Below are 22,387 nucleotides of genomic sequence, written 5' to 3' on the forward strand. Positions count from 1 at the left end.
TGTCTTTGTTGTTGTTTCGTGTGCAGCTGTCTCATCCGGAAGGCTATGGGGGACTCATTTTTACCAGCCCCCGAGCAGTGGAAGCAGTGGAGCTGTGTTTAGAGAAAGACAATAAAACTGAAGGTGAGGGTGGGTCTGCTGTGGATTTCTCTGGACTTTTCTGTACTCTGAGTTCTCCCATTGGTGATACTAGATTCCAGAAATAGCTGCACTTCTGGTTTGAAAATTGCAATGACTTTTAGCTCAGAAAGTATTTAGGTACCAAGTTACTTCACGTTTGTGTAACCTTTGGAGGGAGCAGAAAATGAGCTTTCTTCTTATGAGCTGTTTCTTAGCATCCCCCACAGAATGACATGTTAACCTGTTAGTGTTCTGATGGAGTGAGTACTTAGTGGTGCCATGTCACAGGTACTGCCCTGGGAAACAGGAGCCAGTGCTGCCACCTAAACTCCCAGATGGATGTTCACCTGCCAGGTAGTTATACCTCCCCTCAGAGTACCTCAGCGCCAGTCTCTTTCCTCAAAGAGGTGACGAGAAGATCCAACAGTAGATGAGAAAACGGTCTGTGCTGTACCAGGCACGTAGGGACATGATCATCTCTTAGAGGTTCCTGCCTCCTTCCTTTCTCTCCATCACAACAGATGAACAAAGCCCGGGTTTCAGGCTGAACAACCACCTTAGTCTGCTCGATGGAACAGCTTCATAGCTAACGTTTTTGGAGTGTCTTCTGTATACCAGGTTCTATGTTAACTTTACATTCATTATCTCATTTAATCCTAGACAACTAGCCAGAGGCACACATACTGTGGTCTTCATTTTACAGATAAGGAAACAGGCTTGGGAAGAGTAAGCACTTGTCTAAGGCCATGGAACCACTCAGTCAGGCCTAAGCAGCTCCGGTTATACTAACGAGTGAAGGCAGCGGTGTGGGTGGTTACCAGAAGGGCTTTGCAGCCAGTTAGGCCTGGGTTCAGATGGCCATTCTGACCTTGGCAAGTTCCTTGTCCTTGCTGAGCCTCAGTTTCCTTGTTTGTAAAGTGGGCACGATGATATCTGTATCACGGGATCATCACTCCTACTACTAGCCAGAAGTTATTGAGGACCTGCTCTGTGCGAGACATGGTCCACAAAGCTTTACGTGTGAGATTGTACAATTAGTATTTCCACTGACAAATGAGCAGCCTGAAGAGCAGAAGGTATGAAACTCTCCAGAACACATGGTCTGCAAGTCGCAGATTTATGATTCCACCTAGAGTCTGCATCTCAAAGAGAAGATTCAGGACATTGCCTGGCGCATGGTGGGCACTGAATAGTGACAGTGGTGAGTGGTTATTCTTCTCTCCCTTTACATTTAATTAGGCTTGCATTATAGCCAAAAAAAATCACCCTCTCAGTGATTTCATATATACATTTGCCCCCTGTTGAAGAGAAACTCTGATGCTTTTCTTAGGGATGAGGACTTGTGCTGTCCAGTCAGTGTGGCAGCTCAGAAATGGAAGTACTGTTATGTCCAAAATGGAGAAAGAAAACTCGACGTGGAGAAGCATATGTATTCTCTCCCAGTGGTGCTTCAGAGGTCTTTGTCTTACAATTGTATTTTTCCTTCTGTATGTGATTTGAGGATAAAGATGATGAAAAGGAAGAAAACTCCAGAATGGACACCATAACTTTTTATAGCGCTTTACAGCTTAAAAAGCATTTTCCCATATATTTTCTTATTTTGACTCTCAACAACTCTATGGTATAGGCAGGAGAGGTGTAGTTAATCCCAGTTATCTTGGAGAAACAGACAAGGTGGGTGAGCTGACTTGCCCAGAAACATACACAAGTTAAGGAGCAGAGGCTGGCTCTGAAGTCAGGCTTTCTGCTTCTGTCCAGGGCTCACTCCAGCCGTTACCTGCTGTGGGGCTTGGAGAGTGGTTTGTTCACATGATACAGATAATTTTTAAATAAATATTATTTACATTTGTGCGGTAGGAAAGGAAAGAAGGTGAAACTCAATCTTTGATGACTGTCTGGAAGGATATCTCCCATAGGAGTGTAAAGGGTAGATGAACACTATTGAATTTAAGGGAAACTTATGCTCATAATCAGATTTTAGAAGGAAGAACTAGTATTTCCTTGTCTTCTAAAAGGATATTGAACACCTGGTGGCCTTATGATATATTTATACAATTCGTTTTCTCTCTGTATTTCTTTAATCCGTATTTAAAGATGTTTCTTTTTTTGCCATAATATGGTAGTGTTCTCTGTTAAATTGTATTTTTTATGAACCTGATATTTATTATCTCTACTTTGACCCAATGGATAGATGAGCCCTCTTATCTGATATTATAGTTTCTTGACTGCTTTCAGATTTATGTTTCAAATAAAACCAGTTGTATTTCTTTATTAGACATTTAAGTTGCCTCTTTTTAATGACCAGTGACTTTTTCTTTAAAAGTCTAGATTTTTTAATTTTAGTATCAGTATGCAACTGAATTCTTCGAGTTATGTTTGTTTTCTAGTACACATTAAAAATGCTTCTAGTATCAACTGTGGAAATGACTTGATATTTCAAGCAAGGCATGCTGAAACATTTACCAAAGTAACTTTTTAAAATTTGCCTGCAGAATGTAAGCAGTATAAAAATGGAGTTTGAGTTTGAGGTGCTGTTCTTTATGTGGTTATTCCTGGTTAGCTTCACCCGCAGTTCCGTAGGACGGACGGGCAGCCTGGGCAGTGGTCCAGATGGCCCTGTGGTATTTGGAGCTCACATGTAACTTTGTGTGTTACAGTCTGGGAAAAGTCTCTGAGAGAGAAATGGAACGCTAAGTCGGTGTATGTCGTTGGAAATGCTACTGCTTCTCTAGGTAAGCAATCAAGGTAAAAATAAAACACCAAAAAATGACTGTGAGATTGTCATTTATAATAAGGAATATATATTTGGTCTTTGTTCCTGTTCCTGGCACAGAGCTCCTAAAACCCTTGGAATTTCCTAAGTGGATAAGAAAGATGAAGGTGTCTTTTGTTATTTATGACAAAGCTCTTTCAACTCCCCCTGAGTTTATGTTAATGAAGTGACTTTTGGAAAGCCCCTAAAGTTGAGGGCTGGTTGCCAGGGGAACCAGTCTTGTCGTTAGAGTAGGAACTTTCAGCCTCCTGTGCCTCCTGTCCACCTACAGGGAGAAGACGGGCTGGAGGTTGAATCAGTCACCAGTGACCAATGATTTCATTAGCCATGGCTATGTATTGAAGCCTCCATAAAAATCTAAATGGACAGTGACACCGAGAAGTGCTGGGAAGGTGGTGCGCCTGCAGAGGGCATGGAAGCTCCACATCCCTCCCATTCCATACCTTGCCCTATGCATCTCTTTCAGCTGGCTGTTCATTTATGTCTTTGAAATGTCCTTTGTAATAAATTGGCAATAGTTAGTACACTGTTTTTCTTGATTTCTCTGAGCAGTTCTAGCAAATGATCTAACCAGAGGAGGGGGTTGTGAAAACCTCTGATTCACAGTGGGTTAGTCAGAAGTACAGGTGACAACCTGGACTTTCAAGTGGTCTCTGAAGTGGGGGCCGCCTTGTGGGACTAAGTCCTTAACCTGTGGGATCTGACACTATCTTCAGGTAGATAGTGTCAGAATTGAGTTAAATCGTAGGATGCCTAGCTGAGAATTGGAGAATTGCTTGGTGTGGAAAACCCACACATTTGGTGACCAGAGTCAGCAGTGTGAGTGTGGTAGGAGTAGAGAGTACAATGGAGAAGAAAAACAGGAGCTTTTCATTCCATGGTGACTTACGCTTGTTCATTGTTTTTTAAAACACTTCAATTCAGTCTAAAATACGACTTTTTGCTTATTAAATTGACAAAAGTAATAGTTAAATATATAATGCTGCTGATAAGGGTGCAGTGAAACAAATATATTCAAATATTGCTAAATGGCATTAAAAATTGATTCACATCTTTTGAGAAATACTTGGCTGGTACATATTCAAAAGCTCTGTTAAAATGTTTGTGCCCTTTGGTCCACTAATCCCTTTTCTGATAATCTATCCAAAGTTAATAATCCAAAATAGGAGAAAGGAAGTGGTTTTTAATATGGTAATGTATATCATAACATTATTTATAGTCGTGAAAAAATGAAAGCCCCCAAATGTCCAGTGTCAACACAAGTAACCAATAATCAATCTATAGATTAAAATTGAGGTGAGTTTCTTACATAAGTCAGTCTGAGTACTGTCATAGCCAGTCATGGCCCAGGAGTACCATCTCCACCAGGGAAGAAAGCACTCGGAGAAGTGAGGGGTATAGCGTGATTAGATACCATCTCAGAACATACATCGAACGTGACAGGAATACTTCTTTTTCTCTTGTACTACAGTCACAAGATGTTTTGCTGCGTACACAGCAGGTCAGCCTGACCCTGGTTTCTTGGAGGGAAGGCTGATCTTCAAAGAAATGCTGATACGGAGGGAGGCATTCACCCCTATCTCTAAAGGCAGCATTCTTTGCTGTGGGATCCTGTAAATCTTTAAAGCAGATGTGCAGTGCATGCTCCACAGGCCTTGGAAGGCCACTGTGGAAAAACAAGGTCAGGCCGAATCTGTTTTAAACCAAAATGGCTTCCTCATATACCTCAATATATTAACCTTCCTTATTGCTTTTCATTTATTCCTTCATCAGTAATGGGGGAATAGTAAAATAAGTTATGATACCTTTATATGATGATTATGTAGTTTCTTCTTTCATATATATATTTTTTTATTTTAAAGGAAACTTGTAGAAAAGTTGCAAGTACACTGTAAAGAACTCAATTTTTCCTGAACCACTGATAGTAAGTTACCAACCTGATGCCCCACCACCTCCAAACAGTCGAGTGTATATTCCTCACAAACAAGGGCACTTTTGTCTGTAACTACAACTAGCCAAATCAGGAAATTAACGTGCATAGATTATGACCTCTTAATTCTGAGGCCACATTCAAACTTCATCAGTTGTTCCAATGATATCTATTGTAGCAAAAGGATAAAGTTCAAAGTCAGGCCTCGCACCTAGTTGTCCTTATGAGTTAGTTTTGCAGGCTGGACTAGTGCTTCAGTCTGTCTGTGGCTCTCACCATCTTGACACTTTTAAAGAGTCCAGGCCAATTATTTTGTAGAAGGTCCTCCAGTTTGGGTTTGTCTGATTTTTCTTCATGATTGGATTCATTGAGGCTATACATCCCTGGCAGGAATATCACAAAAGCGATGCTGTGTTTTTCTCATTGCCTCTCATCTAGTAGTGCCTCATTTTGACTTGCCCCGTTACTGGTGGTTCTCCTGTGGCCCCTTGATTTAGGTGGTGTTGTCAGTCTTCTCCACAGTGAAGCTACTGTTTTTGTTTCAAAATTAATAAGTATTTTGTGAGGAGGTACTTTGACGTTTATAACCTATTCTTCATCACACTTTCATTTTATTAGGTTATTTATTTATATCAGTATAGATTCCTGGTTTCCTATTTTCTTTAATAGGGTATAATCCATTACTGTCTGTTTATTTTGTTGTTGAAATTGTCCCTGATGTGGCCAGTGGCAACCACTTCAAAGTTTCTTCTGTGTCCTTTTGACATGTCCCCCCATCGTTCTTTGACCCCATGTCTTTTCTGGCACAAAGAGATGTTCCAGGTTTGTCTGATACTTTCCCTGTGCCAGCCCTGAAATCAGTCATTTTCTCTAGGAAGCCCCAGTTCCTTTTAGTGGAGAGTGGTATTTAGAAGCCGTGATGTGGGCGTTCAGTGTGTTCATTGTCCTTGGGCTTCACTGCTTCCAGGCCTTTTCAATAGACAGAGATGGGGAATCGTAATTTTATACACACACATATCCATTTCTATATATCTACGTTTATATATGTATATCTGTTTATATTAAAAGCCATGGGTTCACTCCACCACTTCCAATTCCAGTCCAGCACTACAGCGTTTGTTCTAGGTCTTTCATTTCATTTTTTTCATTTAATTAATTCTTTCTTGAGGTAACACTGGGTCTTTCATTTCTATATTTGTAACTCCCTTCTCTGGCAGTGGGAAACCTGGCTCCCAGGTAATACATTTACTTGCTTGATCAACACCCCCGTTTGGAACCAGCCTCCCCTGGCTCTGCCCACACATGGATGCCCTCCTCACCCTGCCTGGTCTCTGACACCCAACACTCATTTTACTCTGCCCCGCCTAATGGCCTTAGGACTGAATTGTTCAAAAAGAGAAGGGGAAGGGAGAGGCTATGTGGTCTTTTAAAAATATTTTGAGGAATATTTACAGCATAGGAAAATACAATGTAACATTAAGTAAAAAGCAGGATACAATGTAGATATGATACAATTTCAGTTTAATTTAAAACTATAGATACTGAAATAGGTAGAGAGCCTTCTTTCCACCTCCCCCCAAAAAAGCCTAAAAGGAGAAGGGACTCAAACAGACAAGTGTCTGAGTATGTAATGTTCACAGCAGCATCAGTCACAACAGGCAAAAGGTGGAAAAAACCCAAATGTCCATCAGGAGGTGAATGGATAAACAAGATGTGGTCTATCTGTACAATGGAATATCATTCAGACATAAAGGGAAGGAAATTCTGACATATGCTGCAATACGGATGAACCTTGAAGACATTATTCTAAGTGAAATGAGCTGGACCCAAAAAGACAAATACTGTCTATGTATATGCGGCACCTGGAGTAGTCAAATTCAGAGACAGAAGGTACAGTGGAGGTTCCCAGGGGCTGGTGCAGGGGGAAATGGGAGTTTAATTGGGTATAGAGTTTCTGTTTGGGATGATGAAAAAGTTGGAAACGGATAGTGGTGATGGTTGTATATCATTGTGATTGAACTTCATGCCACTGAATTATATACTTAAAAAACAGTTAAAATGGTAAATTTTATGTTATCTATTTTTACTGAAATAAAAAAAATAAAGGAAAATCACTAAATATTAAAGATAGTTATCTCTAGGTGGTGGTATTATAGTTGGTTTTTATAATTTTATTAATATTGTCTACATTTTTCCAAATAGTCTTGAATTTGTGTTATTTTTAAAGCACAAAATGTAAACAGTGAATCATTAAAAATTTTAAATACTTAAACAATGCTTAGCAATTGTAAGAACCTATAATTTTGTTTTAAAACAGTTCAGTTTGTCCAGATGAATTTAAAATATTGGGGGAAGATGCAGTATGAGCGAAAACAGTTTAAGAATTAAAAGCACATTTTCCAGACAACAAAATGAAGGTGGGGAAGAGGCCAGATGGGAGTTGCTAGACTGATGCAGAGCTGACGGCAGCTCCTCCGAGCAGTGCGGCTTTACCACCAGGCTCAGCACATCAGCAGTGCAGCTTTACCACCAGGCTCAGCACATGAGCAGGGCAGAGGGGCTTGGAGCTTTGGTCGCCAAGGGAACCACCTCCACTCTCCCCAAAAAATAAGTTGAGAATTTTCTTGTACTTTCTTTTCTATTTTTTTTCCTGAGTTAGAAGAGGAAAGAAAATAATATAGGCAATATCTGACATATACCAAAACTTCAGCTATCAAATAGAATGTATTTGTAAATTTTCCTATTTTGATTTTGTATTCCAGATTCACACTTCCACACATTACCTGATAAACAAACATCTTGAGCTATCACCTGATCTTCAGTTTGATTTCACTACTATCACTATGCATTTTGCTCTCACTGTTCTGTCAAATGAGACAAAAACTAGAGGGAAAAAATGGTGATACAGTGATGAGAAATCTGAGACTTAGAGCAGCTGAGAGCAGGCCGTCATCAAGTGTGGCACAAGCAGCAAAGATTTGGTCCCAATCACTCTTATTGGCCTCCAGCTGCTCCCTGTTTATTCAGTTGTTAAGGGAAAGGATATGTTCTAAATGCCGGAAACATATCATCAAAGAAGAGATGAAATTAGGGATTTTGCAATTTAAAAAAATCTCTTTGGGAGAAACCAGATCCTACCTTAACATGAAATTCAATCAACCAAATTTTGAACATTCTATTTTAGTTCACCCTTCCAGACATGACATACAGGAGGAGCTCTCTTTAGTGTGTACAGGGAAGAGGCATTGCTTGAACTCCCAAGATTCGTGTTCATCCTGAGTTTCAGCAAGAGCCTAGGGAGTTAGAGGCAGTTGGAAGAGACCATGCCTGGTGTATTAGTCATCTTTTGCTGTGTAACATATTACTCCAAAACTTAATAGCTAGAAACAACAACTTCTAATATCTTAGAGTTTCTGTGGGTCAGGAATCTGGGAATGGCTTAGTTGGGTCCTTCTGTCTCAGGGTCTTTGACCAGCAATCAAGCTGTTGGCCACGGCTACAGACATCTCAGGGATAACTGGGGGAGGGTCTGCTTCCAAGATCAGACACATGGATCCACTTCCCAAGTCACTCACGTGGGCATCTCTAAAGGGCTACCTACCTTATGACATGGCAGCTGGCTTCCCCTATTGTGACACAATCCAAGACAGAGCACCCAAGACAGAAGCCACAGTCTTTTTATGTTCTGATCTTGCAAGTGATATCCCATCTTCTTTTTGTTTGAATCGAGTCAGTAAGTCCAACTCATACTCAAGGGGAGGAGATGACACAGGGGTGTGAGTACCAGGGATAACTGGGGGCCGTTTTACAGCACCCAGGAGCCCTCTGGTCAACTTGAGCAGGAGAGCCTCCCTTGGCTTTCCCAGGTCCAGAGAGTTGGACATTTTAAGCAAGGAGAAGAAAAGGTGGAAATGTTTCTCAAAGTAGAAATGAAAAGAGGGTCCAATGAACAGCAAGGGGTCTCAATGTGGAAGTCTAGAGAGAAGAGATGTTTGTGCCGCTTCATCAATGTGACTTGACATAATTTTGTAGATATTATTATTACTAGATGGAGAAAAGTACATGTTGTGTAACTTTGTTCTTGGTCTGCATAAAATCTGAGAACGTTGTTCTGGTTGGGTGATTTGTACTTGTTTAAATAAGATTTCTGTTTGTATTGAAGAAGTCATGTTGGTTGGCCGTAGGCTGATTTCCTGCAGCTCAGCCACCCACCCCCAGGGAAAGCCTCCCGTCTGGCTGCCCAAAGGTGGGGTTCCCTACCTCCCCCATCTGATTGCAGGGCTGGTGCCTCGGATCTGTTAAGTGGCCCCTGTTGCTTGGCCTTGTAAACCCGGACCAGTTGCTCCATGGGAGATAGCTTAGCGGTTAACAACTCAGAAGTCAGTAACTTCATTATGAGGTATACATATGTACTGTTGGAACAAATTACCATCTACACCTATTAGTATGATTCATAACAGCTGCTGTGTTTGAGTCCCTGTTATACACCAGGCCCTGTGCTACGCACTTTATGTATATGATTTCTCATTTTCATAAGGAAGGTTTTAGTAAGCCCATTTTCCTGATTTAAAAAAAAGATTATAAGAGAGAGGATGTGATTTGCCAGGATCGCACACTTAGGAAGTGGTACAGCTATTGTTTAAATCCATGACTGCATTTTTCCATAGCCGCTGTGCCCCACTGATAGAAGCGTGCAGATGTTTTACCACTTTTATACCATATTGATTTTTTTTAGTATTTTTTCATTGCCTTGTTTTCATATTAACTCTGGGAAAAGACTTTACAGAGATCATCTTATCCATAACCTTGTTAATGTTTTCAAATCCCATTTCTTGATTCTCGCTAATTTGCTTTTGCACTAAGGATTTTATTTTACCTTTAGATTACCAAACGGTACCTTTTCAGCATAGGCTTCTGCCAGCAGAGAATTTCACCCCACAGGTTTACACAAGCCCAGAAAATTGGATCCGTTGTGGCAGTCATTATCCTAACCTCTCAAATGTAATGAATACTCTATGGCAGGTTTGTCTGTGATTAGCTTGATTTATTTCACATGGTTATGAATAATTTGAAGTTTCGTTGTTGGCCATCACATAGAGGAGGCCTGTGCCCTGACCATGGGCCTGCCTGGGCCTGAGTGTTGGTTGCAATGCTTGTACTGAGTTAGAGCAGAGCCAGCCTTGCCGTCCCCAGGGGCTGAGACCTTACACCAAACGTTCATTCCCCAAACCTGTGCTGAGAGCCTTCTGTGGGCTGCAGGGTGGACCAGACTGCCCTGCCCTCGCAGACAGAGCTGACAGCACTCGACGGCTCAGAGCCCCAGCTTCCTCCTCTCTGAAGCACAGGCACAGTCTCCACATTGTCCAGCTCACAGGGTTGGTTAAGGATCAGATGAGCAGGCAGTCACTTTCGAACCCAAAGCAGTATATGAGTCAGTGTTCTAGGCGTTGTTCCTGCTGTCCAGTTACTTAGGACAAATGTGTGTAAATGTCGATATCAAGTACCAGCCTCACTGCAAGTACTGATGTCCCAGTTCAGTTCCTGGGAAGTTTCCAGGGTTCCTTGGTGCACTGAGACCTTCCTCATGCAGTCAGAGGAGGGGCGGCCCAGCCTGGGTTGGCAGTGTAGCAGAAGCAAGGGCTTTGTTCCTGAACGAAGTTTACAGCTGCACGTGACTTTTTTCTCTTGGACTCAGCACGTTTGTAATGATCTGTAAATTAAAAGCTGATGGTGTTTACATTAAAGCTACAGTTTGTTATTAGCCAGTCTCATGTGAATCTGAAATGGAATGCCCACAGCACTTCCTTTCTCAGAGAAGTTCCACATTCCTGTGAGCAGGTAGCAGGTGCTGACCGGGCCACCCCTGGGCCCTTCCTTCATCAGCATCCTCTGCAGAGTGGCCAGTGTTCCCCATCTGGAAAAGTGCAGGGGAGCCTGGGTGTCGCTTCTTGCTTCGTTCATGAATAGGAATCTTTCACGAACAGCTGGTACAGCCCCTCACCCTAAATGACCTGCATCCTGGTGCTGTTGGGTCCCTGTTGGCAGATTATTATGAAACCTCTCCTCCCCTCCCTTCCATTTCAGTCTGCCATGTCAACCCATGACATCTTTCCAGATGGGGGCTGGCGTCGTCTCCCCAACAAAACGAGGGCTCTCTAATGCCCTGTGATGGTGTACAACGCTCACCACCTCCTGACTGACTGATAAGAAAACCACCTTTCTTGAGTTCCTCCTAGATGGCCAGCAGTTTTCTCTCATCATGTCATAAAATCCCTTAAAACAGTCTCATATGGTTGGTGTCTTCCCCCCTTGTAGATGAGCTCTGTGGGGCCCAGAGAAACTGGTACATTCCTAAATCCACACTTCTGGGATGGGTGGGCCAGGACCCGGCACCCTCAGGTCTGACACGATGCCTGTGGCCTTCCTAAACCCACCTTCAAGAGGAGGCCTTCTCTGTGTGATTTGTAAAGCACATGCCTTTGTATTTGCACATTAAAAAAACAACACAAGAACAGAAGGACTTTAGTAACCACATAAAGAATTATATTTCTTTGTTGTTTTCCAGTGAATAAAATTGGCCTGGATACAGAAGGAGAAAACTGTGGAAATGCAGAAAAGCTTGCAGAATATATTTGTTCCAGTAAGTAGAAAAAGGTCACCCCAAGTTTATTTTTTGTTTATTGGTCTCACAACTACTACCGAGGGAAAGGAATATTTCCTGGATGCGTTGTCCATGGTGATGCTGGTTGATGTGCAGTGCGTGAGCCACTCCTGGGACCACAGCCTACTTGCGTTTGTGATGTCTCTTCTTGTTTGAGATTCAGCCAGCCTTCCTCCACCCCTACACCAAGGACTTGACACAAACATACCGCAAAATAAAATGTTTGGAGATGGATCCAGCAGTGAGACCATCTGCAGTGATTATAAAGGAAGTGGAGGCAGTAGGAGCTGCTGGGTATCTTCCCTTCTGTCTCTTGTCTCCTCCCTTCCTATTCGGAACTACTTCCTTCTCTGGATTCCCTCCTCTACAACTTGCCCCCAGGTAACGAGCTGACTTACCCCCTAATATGCTCATCATCAGGCAGCATATGGACTGGGACTTAACATGGCCCTATCCTAGAGGTGCTGGCACTTAAGTGGGGATTAAGCCTTAAACTAATTATGGAATTTTAGTCTTCAGACAAACACATGAGGAAAGATTTTTTGAGCAGAGATCTTGGAAACAGGGATGCAAAGGCTAAAAGTATACATGTGGGCCAGTCCCCTTTAGGCGCTCTTTTCCCCGCACGTCTAATCCAAGTGCAGACACGCGCTCTCGCGCCCTTGTCTTTTTGACCCCTCCCTGATAGAAGTGTGACATACACCCACTTAAAAGATGAAGTAGCATCATCTTGCTTTATATTACTGGAGGAGAAATCAAAATTTTGCTCCTCGAGATTATGGACTGGCAAATGTTGTCTGTTAAGGACCAGATATGTAGGCTCTGCAGGCCGTGTGGTCTCTGTCAGAATGACTAACCTCTGCCCGTGATAGCCTGAGAGCAGCCATAGACCATACATGACATGGGCTGGGCTCTGACCCGGGGCTGTGGTTTGCCGACCCCTTCTGGAATGGGTTGGCTGTCTCCAAGCTTGGAGTCAGGGCCAGGTGGACTGCTCATGCCTGAGGTTTTCCTCTGAGGCTGTCCCTGAAATGGTGCATCTTCTCTGCCCCTTAGGTAGTGGTGTCAGGGTGGGCAGGGAGAAAGAACACCTTAAATAGGTCTTTGTATGGCTTCTGGGACAGTGGTGGATGGTTTTATTTTAGGCATGATGTTTTTAAAAAACATTCCTTCTCAAGGTGGTGTTTCTCAGTCTGCACATTTGCACACTAAGTCTTAGGAAGTCTTCCTGTCTTGAGCCGGTACCATTGGTGAATGCTCTCCAGCTTGTATGTTTCTGTTGGCCACTGGGAGCCTGTCCTGGAAAAGGTCCCATGCCCTTCACTACACCGCGGGCTAGGACCCTGGAGCTCCATTAGGCCTTGGGGGAGCGGTCCACAGAGGAGGGGCAGCGTGCAATCGGACAGCGGAGGCACTGCTGGGTCTCCATGGACTTTTCCCAAGCTCCCAATTTTATTTTCTTTTTTCCCCCAATTTTCTTTTAAAAATAATTTCTTTTTATCTTTTCTTAGTCACTATACACTCTGTGTTAATATTGAAAACTAGCATTTATTGAGTGCTCAGTGTGTCCCATGGCACTCTGCCTACATCATTTCATTTAGTCTTCGTCACCACCCCGTGGAGGCAGAATCACCTCCACTGTAAGCTGTGTGTCCACTATGGTAGCCACTAGCCACATAGGGCTATTTAAATTAAATTAATCAAAATGAAATAAAATGAAAAATTCAGTTCCCCAATCACTGGGCACAGTCCAAGCTCAGCCATCACTGGTAGCTCATGGCACCACAGGGACAGCCCAGGGCATTCCCATCATCGCCCACAGTTCTTTTCCACACTGCTGTTACAGCAGCTCTGGGGACAAACTGACTGTCTGTGGTCACAGAGCTGTGAGGGGACAGGGTTGGAGTGCTGACCTAGCACTGCCTGGCCAGCACTCTACCCAGGGCCAGCACGCTCAATAGATCTGCCCCAGCACCTGCTGGCACCGCGCTCCCATCACCCTGCTGGGCATCAAGCTCTGCTCCCTCCCTCAGGGAGCTCCGGCCCAGTACTTGCCCAGTACTTCAGCTGAGAGTGATTGGTGTGAGAGGTCAGGGCGCAGTGCAGGGCACACGGGCAGATGTGCCTGACTGTGTGAGCAGAGCCTCACGGGCCCTCCCGAGGTTCCCTGGGCTCCAGCTTTGCAGAGCTGTGGGCCTTTTCTGATCACTCTCCTTGCAAGGATAAGCTCCAGCCATGGAATGGCTCAGCCATTTGGAAACCCGAGTCTTTGCTCTCTGGAGCTCAGCAGATGCCCTTTCAGCAGCTTGGTCATGCCTGTGGGCACTGATTGGCACCTCTGCTGCCCGCCCCCACACTCCCTCCCCTGTCACACTAAGACAGTCCAACAGGGTTCAGCAAACATTTGCCTAGGAACACCTGTGCGCCAGGCCCTTCGCAGGGGTAGGGGGAGGAGGATCAGGAGTAATGAGAGAGGGGGCAACATAGACATCAGTGACCTTCACAAGGCAGGAGTGGATTAAGCAACAAGAAGTGGTATAAAGAGCATGTGTATGGGAGGGCGTCCAAAAGAAGGCCGAGGTCTTCAGGAAAGTGTATGTGAAAAGAACACAACCTGCTGGCGTCCCCATCAGAGAGGGGCCGTGTATAAGGGGAGCCTGCGGGAAGGACAAGACCTCCACCTACTGAGCGCCAAGCCTTCCCAGTCAGGGAGCCGCCAGAGCAGAGACGGTGCAGTGCGAGGAAAGCGTTGTCCAGGAGGCTGGAGGGGGGATGGGGCTTGGTGGGAACAGTAGGGCACCAGCTGGAGAGCCATGGAGGTGGGCACTAGAGTCGTGGGCCTGCAGACTGACTGTCACGTTTCAGAGCCCCTGAAGCACTGCAGCTCAGGAGGGAGTGGCTCCTACCAGATCTGAGGCAGGAAGCCCACAGGGGCCTGCCCTGGCACAGCAACACTGACGGTGCTCCCTGCCTCGGCTCCAGCTTCCACCAGGATTGGCCCCAAGGGGAGTCACTGGCTTCAGGCTCACTTACATTGTCGTTGGGACTTTGTAGGAGTGTCTCAGAAGCACATCCCTTTAGTGCCTTAAGTGGGAGAGTCTCAGAAACAAATCCTTAACTTAGGAAGAGCATTTTTTAAAACTTAAAGAGCCTTCACCAAACTAAGTAAAGGGAAGAGCAGGGTGGGATGCTGTGGTGGATCTGATCGGAGGGGAAAGGGAACCGCCTTCCTCACGGCTGCCCTGCTTCATGGCTGGGGTCTCTGCCAGGACTGCAGAGAGAGCACCGGGAACACGTTCGTTGAGTATAGCAAGGCGATGGCGGGCCCATCATGCGCCCGGCATATGCTGCCATCTTGTGCATGTGGTCTCCGATTGTCTGATACCTTGCTGTGCTGAGCCCGTGACAAGGGGGTGATTATTAGACTCACTTTTACTGCTGGAAAGGGGGTGACTTGTCCAAAGTAACCGAGCTAATCTGTGCCAGGCTGGGCCTCCAGCCCAGGACTGTCTGGCTCCCAGACTCTTGCTGTTTCCCTTCTTCTGTGTACTTCTGGTCCAAAATATGCTCAGTTGTTTTTCATCAGGTGAAAAAGTCACAGGAACAAGAAAGCGGTTCTAAGAGCTCATCCCACTCATTTGGGTGTGGACACACTGTCAGTGCTGGTGAGTCACCGTGGCCAAGTCGGGGTTTGGCTGCGTTCTTGGTGACAGCTGGGGCTGTGGGGAAGGCCCATTAGGGCAGCTGCGCCCTGCTGACCTCAGAGCTCACCTCAGGGGCACCGAGCTCCCGACACATGTTGTAGCCTGCTCTGTTGGGAGGCTGAGCATTTTCAGACCCATCTCTCTAACTGGGCTAGGCTTAAGGAAAGGCCACCGCTGCTGGGCTTTTTGCAGGAAATGTTATAAGCCAGAACTGTTAGACATTTTCAAGTTCAAAACACATGGTTCAGGAGACTAATTTGGGGTAAAAAGAGTTCACCATGTGCATAATTTCCTGCTAATGAAAGCTGTTGGCCCCCTTTGTTCTCTGGCCACCTTCTCTGGCTGTATGAGGAGTATATTCACCTGGAAGCCCAGGAGACTTTTCTGGATTCCAAGAAGTGCTCTTGGAAGCAGACTAAAAGAGTATTTGAGGCTGAACAGATGTGTAGCTCCTGAAGCAGAAGGCCCCCAGTGGCTGCCTTGTTGCTTCCTGTGGATTGATCCAGACTGTGGGTGGCTGAGGAGCCATTTTCTTTAACATCAGCACAGACATGCCGCTTGCTCACTATTGTGCAGCCAGGTGTTGAAACAGCTGCTGAAAAGCCAAGAGCAGTTGTTCTGGCTCTCCAGCGGTGAGCACTGTCCTAGGCTCCTCGTCATGTGGCCCTAGCCCCAGGGATTGTTTCTCAGCCATTGAGCCTCACCTCTGCTGAGGGAGAAGAGCATCAGTATGATTGGGCTCCTCCCCCAGCGGTTTGCTGGGTGGGATGCAGATATTCAGAATGTTCCACAGTGATCCAACTCCAGACTCTTTGTTTCTAACATTGTATCAGGGGATAATGGTCGCTGTTAAATGGTATCAAAGCCCTTCTTTTTTAATGTAGAAATCAATGTAAGTGGTCGACCTTGGCATTCCTTGTGTGATTAAGTGCCAGGTTTTATAAGGGAAGATTACTGGTTCTTTGGGTGGGACACTTAGCTCCTTAATGGAATAGGTCGCTCCAGCCTGTTTCCTCAGCAGATGATTTGGCTGCATTCACAGTTGATGCATTAGCTCTGGAAGGAGATGGAAGGAAACTGAGTCATTCCTTATTCTAAGGTCCAGAGCTGTCAAGCTGGTGTTCCTCACTTTGCAGACACAAGACAGAAAGGATCTGTGTCACAGCTGAGATAGCACACTGAGATACACAATTAACTGACCCAGGGCGTGGGTGCTGGATATGAACAGGTTCTGCCCTTATCTCGACGAAGGAGACTGGTCTGCATTCTTTGCAAAGCCCTTGTCACTTCCTTTAATTTATTTCCAGCATGTCTGTGGGTCCTAATAAATCTTCAGTTCACAAGTAGAATATCCAAATAATAATCCATCTTGACTGCAAGGAAGGATTTTCACCTTGGTTTTACCAAGGCATTAATGATTTTCTCCCGGAGTAAATTCTGAAGCTTGATTTTAAAAGCTAAGAATCTACTCTCAATGCTTGGAGTAAACAGACCCGAATCATAGTTATTGCTTATTTTACTTAAACACTTACTTACTATGATAGGCACTATTGTAAGTGCTTAAAGCTATTAACACATTTAATCTGATAGCACATCATTCTGACAGACAATTCTCCTTCCCTTCCAGGATATCTCCTCTAACAGAGGAGAAAGTGCAAGTTAAATGGTAAAAGACAGAAGACAATTACAAAATTTAAAGAGAGAGAGGAAGTCAAAGGCAGTCAGACTGTGCTGAAGTTTATTTGAAATGTCCTCCTGGACTTGCAGCTGACAAAAGTTACTGCAGCCTTGAAGACTTGCTCAGCTCTTCTTCCCTCCCTCCCAATCAGACTCATTATCCTAGTTATCCACAGTTAATTGCCCACTGCGTGCACAGCCTGGACTGTCACAGCAGCACCTCAGAGGGTGAAATCACTGCAGACCTGCAAGTTGTGGAGTTTTACACGTGCGCACATGTCCTCCAATGAAATGACATTTACAAAATCAGTTTCGTTATCCTGGTTACCTACAGTGACTACTTATCGAGCCTCACCCCAGCTGCATGACACTCTCCTAGGAGTTTCAACACCGCTGCTGTCTTCAACCCCCACAGCCGAGCAGTCCAGGCCTCTGTCCTGCTAAAGGACTGGAGAGCGGAGCCTCTGAGCCCCATGATTCACCACTTCACTGTCAGCTTAGACTCCTGCCAGGCTCCTGTCTCTCTCTGTTGTCCCGGAGAGACCGCCTCTCTCACCTCTGCAGAATCAATCAGCTTTAACATTGACCTATTCAGCACTGGCCTATTTGGTCTAAAAATCTGCAGGCGGTAAGCTTATCCCAAAAAGGAATGGGTTATTTGCCCTTGACTTCTCAAAGGGGGTTAGCTCCCCAGGAAATACAGTTGAGGTAGCTTTCCCCTTGGCAGTGAAAGAGGCTTCAACCAGAACGTTGTCAGCTTTGCTCCCCATCTGCTGCTGGGGCAGCGCTTTCCAGGAAGGCAGCTGAGCTGGTCTGGCCTGCATGGCCCAGCTCTCTGCTGAGCACTGGGGGTGCAGTGAGAAAGACACAAATGCCTGTCTTGGGCCAGGAAGCAGATGCTAAGCTCCCGTCTCCCTAGTAGAGGCCAGCAGTCAGAGAATAAGAATGAGCAGCTCAGTACTCTGCTGGACTTGCCGAAGGGATGCTTCGAAGGGCAGTAAATTCTACAATCTCCCGAAGGCGCTTTGCACACCTCTGGGGTTCGGCTTGCTGGAAAGGTAGGCCCCTGGTTTTCCTGCCGGATTCCCACAGCTGCCCCAGAGCAGGGGGCTGAGAAGGGTCTGTTGGAGCAGCTTTGGCCCCTAGAATCCTGCACACCCCACCCCCCAACAGGCACAGACAAGCAGGCACTGGAGGGATGCCTGGGCTCTGATTAAGCAAACAGCACCTGAACATGGCTTTGAAAATGTGTCTCTAGAGATGGCACCCCCAGTGCATGGATACATTTTCCTCACACTGGGAAAGAGAAGTCAGTGGGCATCTATTATCTCTATTTAAAAATTTCATAATTCCTTGTGTTCTTTTATATGTCAGTACATACTGATGTTTACAGAGCAGTTTAAATAAAGAAAACATGCATCGGTTTGTAGTTATTTAGTAACTTGAAACAAAGAAGCCTGTGGTTATTCCTCTTGTTTAGCTGGACATCGTGGAGAAAGTGCTGGATGGGAAAAGTTTGGTTTATTTCTTCCTTTGATTGCAATCACCAAAAAAAGATGTGTTCAGAGAGGTCTGACAGATGTAGAAAAGTACGTGTTTGTGTATGACCAACACCCATTAACACTTCTTACATTGGACAGACAGATGTGGAGGGGAAATGATTAGCTCTACTAAAATGCTTTGTTTTCACATTTGAGGAGGATTCTGGAATCCGACAACCCGTAAGTTTTGTTGGATGGTATTGTCTCAAACTCGTGTTCAAATCGCATGCTGTCTTCATGATTCTGCAGTGAGCTTAGAGCAGAAAATTCCGTAAGTCTCCCCAGCGTGGAGACGTGGAGCAGGGATGAGAGGCAGGGCCATTCTCAGCAGGCGGGGCTCCTGCACAGGGTCCCTCAGCCCCTTGGGCACTTGGCCTGGTGCTGCCGTCCTGGCTGGGACGTGAGTGGGCGTGCAGCTTGTCTCTGTTGGAGATGGCTGCAGGTCACTCTTGGCTGCTGTTTCTCTGCCTCCTCGTGAGCTGGAGCCCCAGCTTCAGCCGCCTCTTGTCCCATCCAGGGCTCCTCCAGAGGTAGAGAGTGTCTCCTCCAGTGCCAGCACTAGGCCTGACCTCTGACTTCTTGATTCTGGTTAAGGTGCAGAGTCTGCACCCTAAATAGTGACTGCTGCCGGAGCCACTTCAGGATGAGAGGGGGTTAGAGGAGCATGGGGGACGGCAGCCCTGGCCTCTGTGGAGGTTAGTGTTCTCAGCACCTTCATCCACATTAGTTCTGTGAGCTTTGTATACAAGGCCAGCGTGGTAGCCATTGTCCTTGCCTCTTACAGTCGCTGGAACTGAGACCCGAGGAGCACAGCAGGGCCTGGGGCTGCTCCTCCCCACGCCCCTGTGCACGTGCCCCTCCCCCGGAGTGTCTCCAGAGCTTTTACAAAGTCTGGTTATTTATTCGCAGGGGAGTCATCAGCACTGCCTCTTCTCTTTCCCTGTGGAACCCTCAAAGGAGAGATCCTGCCGAAAATGCTCAAGGACAAAGGTGACTAGAATGCACCGACTCGTGGGGCGCTGCCTCCCTCTCCTCTCTGGCGTCTGCTGAGAGCCTTCATGGTGATAGAAGTGGTCAGCCCTGCGGGGACCACAAGGGAGAGCAGGCCTGGGTGGATCAGCCAGGCCGGGGGAGGGCGGGGCACTCCTCATGTTAGGTGTGGGGGTGCTGTCTGCTTTCCTTGCTTTGTCTGCTCAGCTCCAGCTGGGAACACGCAGTGTCACTGAGCCTTCACCAAGGGTACAAGTGGTAGTGGTCTAGAGGCGACCCCGGGGCAGCTTCACAGGTAGAAGGACGTCCAAGGAAGGAGCTGATCTTATGCTGGCATGCAGCATGCTCCAGCCCCGCCACTCAGGCCTCGCTCCTTCTGGGTCCCCTGTGGTCCCTGGGCTTTCACTGTCTAGGAACCAGCCCATGCCCTGGAGCATTCCAGCTCCATTGACTCAGATGTCTGAGGTGTCACCTGCACACCTTTCCTCGTCACATAGTTGGTCTGGGAGCAAGAAGGAATCTGCAGTTTGAAGTACAAACTTTAGGGTGAGACAAAAACAGATGTGAATTCTCCCTCTGCTGTTCATTAGCTGGGTGAGTGAGGGCAACTCTCTGTGCATCAGTGTCCTGCTGTGAAATGGCTGTAACCATAGAGCCTGTCTCCACAGCTTCAGAGCCTGTAACCAGAGAGCGGCTGTGAGGTTACGTAGCACAATGCCTGGCTCTCCAAAAGCAAGCGATTCATGGAACTGCAACTGTTACACCCTCTCCCTTTGCCCTGAGCCTCCAACAATCCACATGAAGCGTGTTACCCAGGATGAGTTTAAGCCCTGTATTAAAATGGAGCGAGATTGCATCTCTTCTCCCCTGTTGTCATCCATCTTCTGAATGTACCAGGAATACTGGCAGAAGACATTAGGCACTAAGATCTGCAAGGTCAGGGGCCTTTCTGGAACAAGAAAAGTGCCAGAAGAGAACAAAAGAGAAAGCTTGAGCATGGATATCTTTAAAGAAATCCTACGTAAATCGGAGATTTGCTACTTCACTTTCTTTCTTTAGGTTTTTGGGTATGAAATGGTGATAGGTTGCTGTTTTATGCTAAAATTATCTTGATTCCTTCTGAGAGATTTTCTCTCCTACTTCATTTCCATAAGCCTGAGGTTTCCTTGCTGAGAGGCTGCCCTAGTAAATGTGTCTGTGATTGAAGTTCGTGCTGGTCACTTCAGTGCCTCCTCCCTCCTCGCCAGCTGTGAAACCCTGGGAAGGTTCAGAGTCACTGAATGGAACAGAAGGGAATGTGAGGCAGTCCGGAGCCTAATCCACTCATTTATAGGCGGGGGTCCTGGAGCCACTCGAGAGGGGTGGCCCGTCCAGGAGCACGTGGCCCCGTGGAGGCAGAGCTGGGACGCAGCTCCTGACTCAGGCCCCCTTTCTGGCTCATGGCCTCTCCCAAGACCTGCCCTTGGACCTCAGTTCCTGGCATCAGGTTGCTGGAGACCAAGGTTGCCAGGGACCAAGGCCTCTGGGCCTCAGAAGGTTCTTGGCTGCCTGCTTCAGCCCCTTGAAAAACTCCCTGAGAGCTCCACCCCCACCCCTGCCCTCGGCGTGGGATTCCACACAGACAGCACAGGTGGAGTGGCCAGGACGGTCCCTCAGACACCCCACACGAACACGGGAAGAAAAGGCACCCGTGAGTCTGAAGGCAGGCCATGGTTCAGGGCCCTGTCCTTCCTCTGCCATCTCAGCCTCCCCCGCGGTGTTCACACGGCCGCAGAGGGTCAGCCGAGACTGCATGTCCTTGCGCCACACTCCCAGCCCCTGGCAGCTTGTTCCAGGAGGGTAGTGCTGCACTGGGGGTCTCCACTAACTTCCCCGAGGTGCAGAGACTCCATTGTGTTCCCAGGGCAATGAAGTCTGTTTCCTGGTTTTGATTGTGTCCAGGGATTCCCATGGAAAGCATAACTGTCTATCAGAAGATTCCACACCCGGGAATCCAAGCGAACCTGAACAGCTACTATTCCCAGCAGGTGCGTTCTGTTCCTCAGGCAGGGTGGGTACCCAGGCAGTGGAGACGTGGGGGTGGGGGACACAGGCCTTGCACCTGTTGGCTCCGTACGTGGTTCCAACATCCCCAGTGAGTGACTTTGAGGAAGTGACTTTCTGGAGGCTCCATCTGTTTGTGAGATGGGAATAGACCCATCTGGTAAGGTTTTTGTAAGGATTAAAGGGGATAATTGCTGTAAAGCCCTTTGTACCGCATCCCAGATGTAGTAAGCCGGAGGCTGACAGGGGCACCAGCACTGCTGGAGCTGTAGGGGCAGAGGCTGGAAGGGAGGCTGGGCCCACACTAGACAGGCCTGCAGTGCCCACCAAGGAGTCTGGATGGACTTTGGGAGGCCACAGGGACCTTTGGAGGCTTCAGGCAGAAGAGTGGCTGGTGCGTGTCTGAGTTGACTGAAGTTTTCCACATCTATAACATGCCCTCACTTCCTCTCCCAGGACTGGCTTCTGATGGCCTTGTTGGTCGTGAGAGTCCTGTTAGCACAAACCAAAGCAGAAAGGCCACGCCGCCAGTCTGTCCGCTGTCTGCCCTGTCGCCAGAAGGGATGGAGGGTTGACAGGGAGCTGGGCTCAACTACTGCCTTACTTGACCAGTGCCACTTTGGCCACACTGCTACAGGCATTGCCCACTTGGCTGGGCACATGGAGTCCACAGTGCCCATGTCCTCTGGCCGGGCAGACACAGACCTGGGGGCTGGCAGAGTGACCCAGGAGCAGCACCCAGCCCCTCCGTCGCACTCTGCTCTCTGAACAGTTCCTCGCCTGAACTCAGCCCCAACAGGGCAGAGGATGCCAACACCAGCTGGGACCCCACCCCCGCTGAGAATCTGCCTGGGCTGCCGGGGGCTGCCTTCTGTGGCTGAGGGGTTGGCAGTGGCGGGGCTCGGGGAACATTCTCCGCTTCATGGCAAAGGAGTCATCTTGTTTTCT

General features: G+C 46.8%; 1 protein-coding gene across 4 annotated transcripts in view; it reads left to right on the forward strand.

Annotated features, from left to right (window-relative positions):
- Nucleotides 1–22,387, forward strand: part of UROS (uroporphyrinogen III synthase) — a 41,619-nt gene that overhangs the window by 10,664 nt on the left and 8,568 nt on the right. For all 4 annotated transcript variants that reach the window (XM_014832052.3, XM_014832051.3, XM_044748875.2 and 1 more), the window contains 5 exons: nt 27–123; nt 2,778–2,852; nt 11,389–11,463; nt 19,316–19,396; nt 21,338–21,423. In XM_014832052.3, the coding sequence (XP_014687538.1) occupies nt 27–123; nt 2,778–2,852; nt 11,389–11,463; nt 19,316–19,396; nt 21,338–21,423 (414 nt within the window). The remainder of the gene's footprint in view (nt 1–26; nt 124–2,777; nt 2,853–11,388; nt 11,464–19,315; nt 19,397–21,337; nt 21,424–22,387) is intronic.

Source organism: Equus asinus, chromosome 2, assembly GCF_041296235.1.
Source record: "Equus asinus isolate D_3611 breed Donkey chromosome 2, EquAss-T2T_v2, whole genome shotgun sequence".
In the NCBI taxonomy this organism is placed as follows: domain Eukaryota; kingdom Metazoa; phylum Chordata; class Mammalia; order Perissodactyla; family Equidae; genus Equus; species Equus asinus.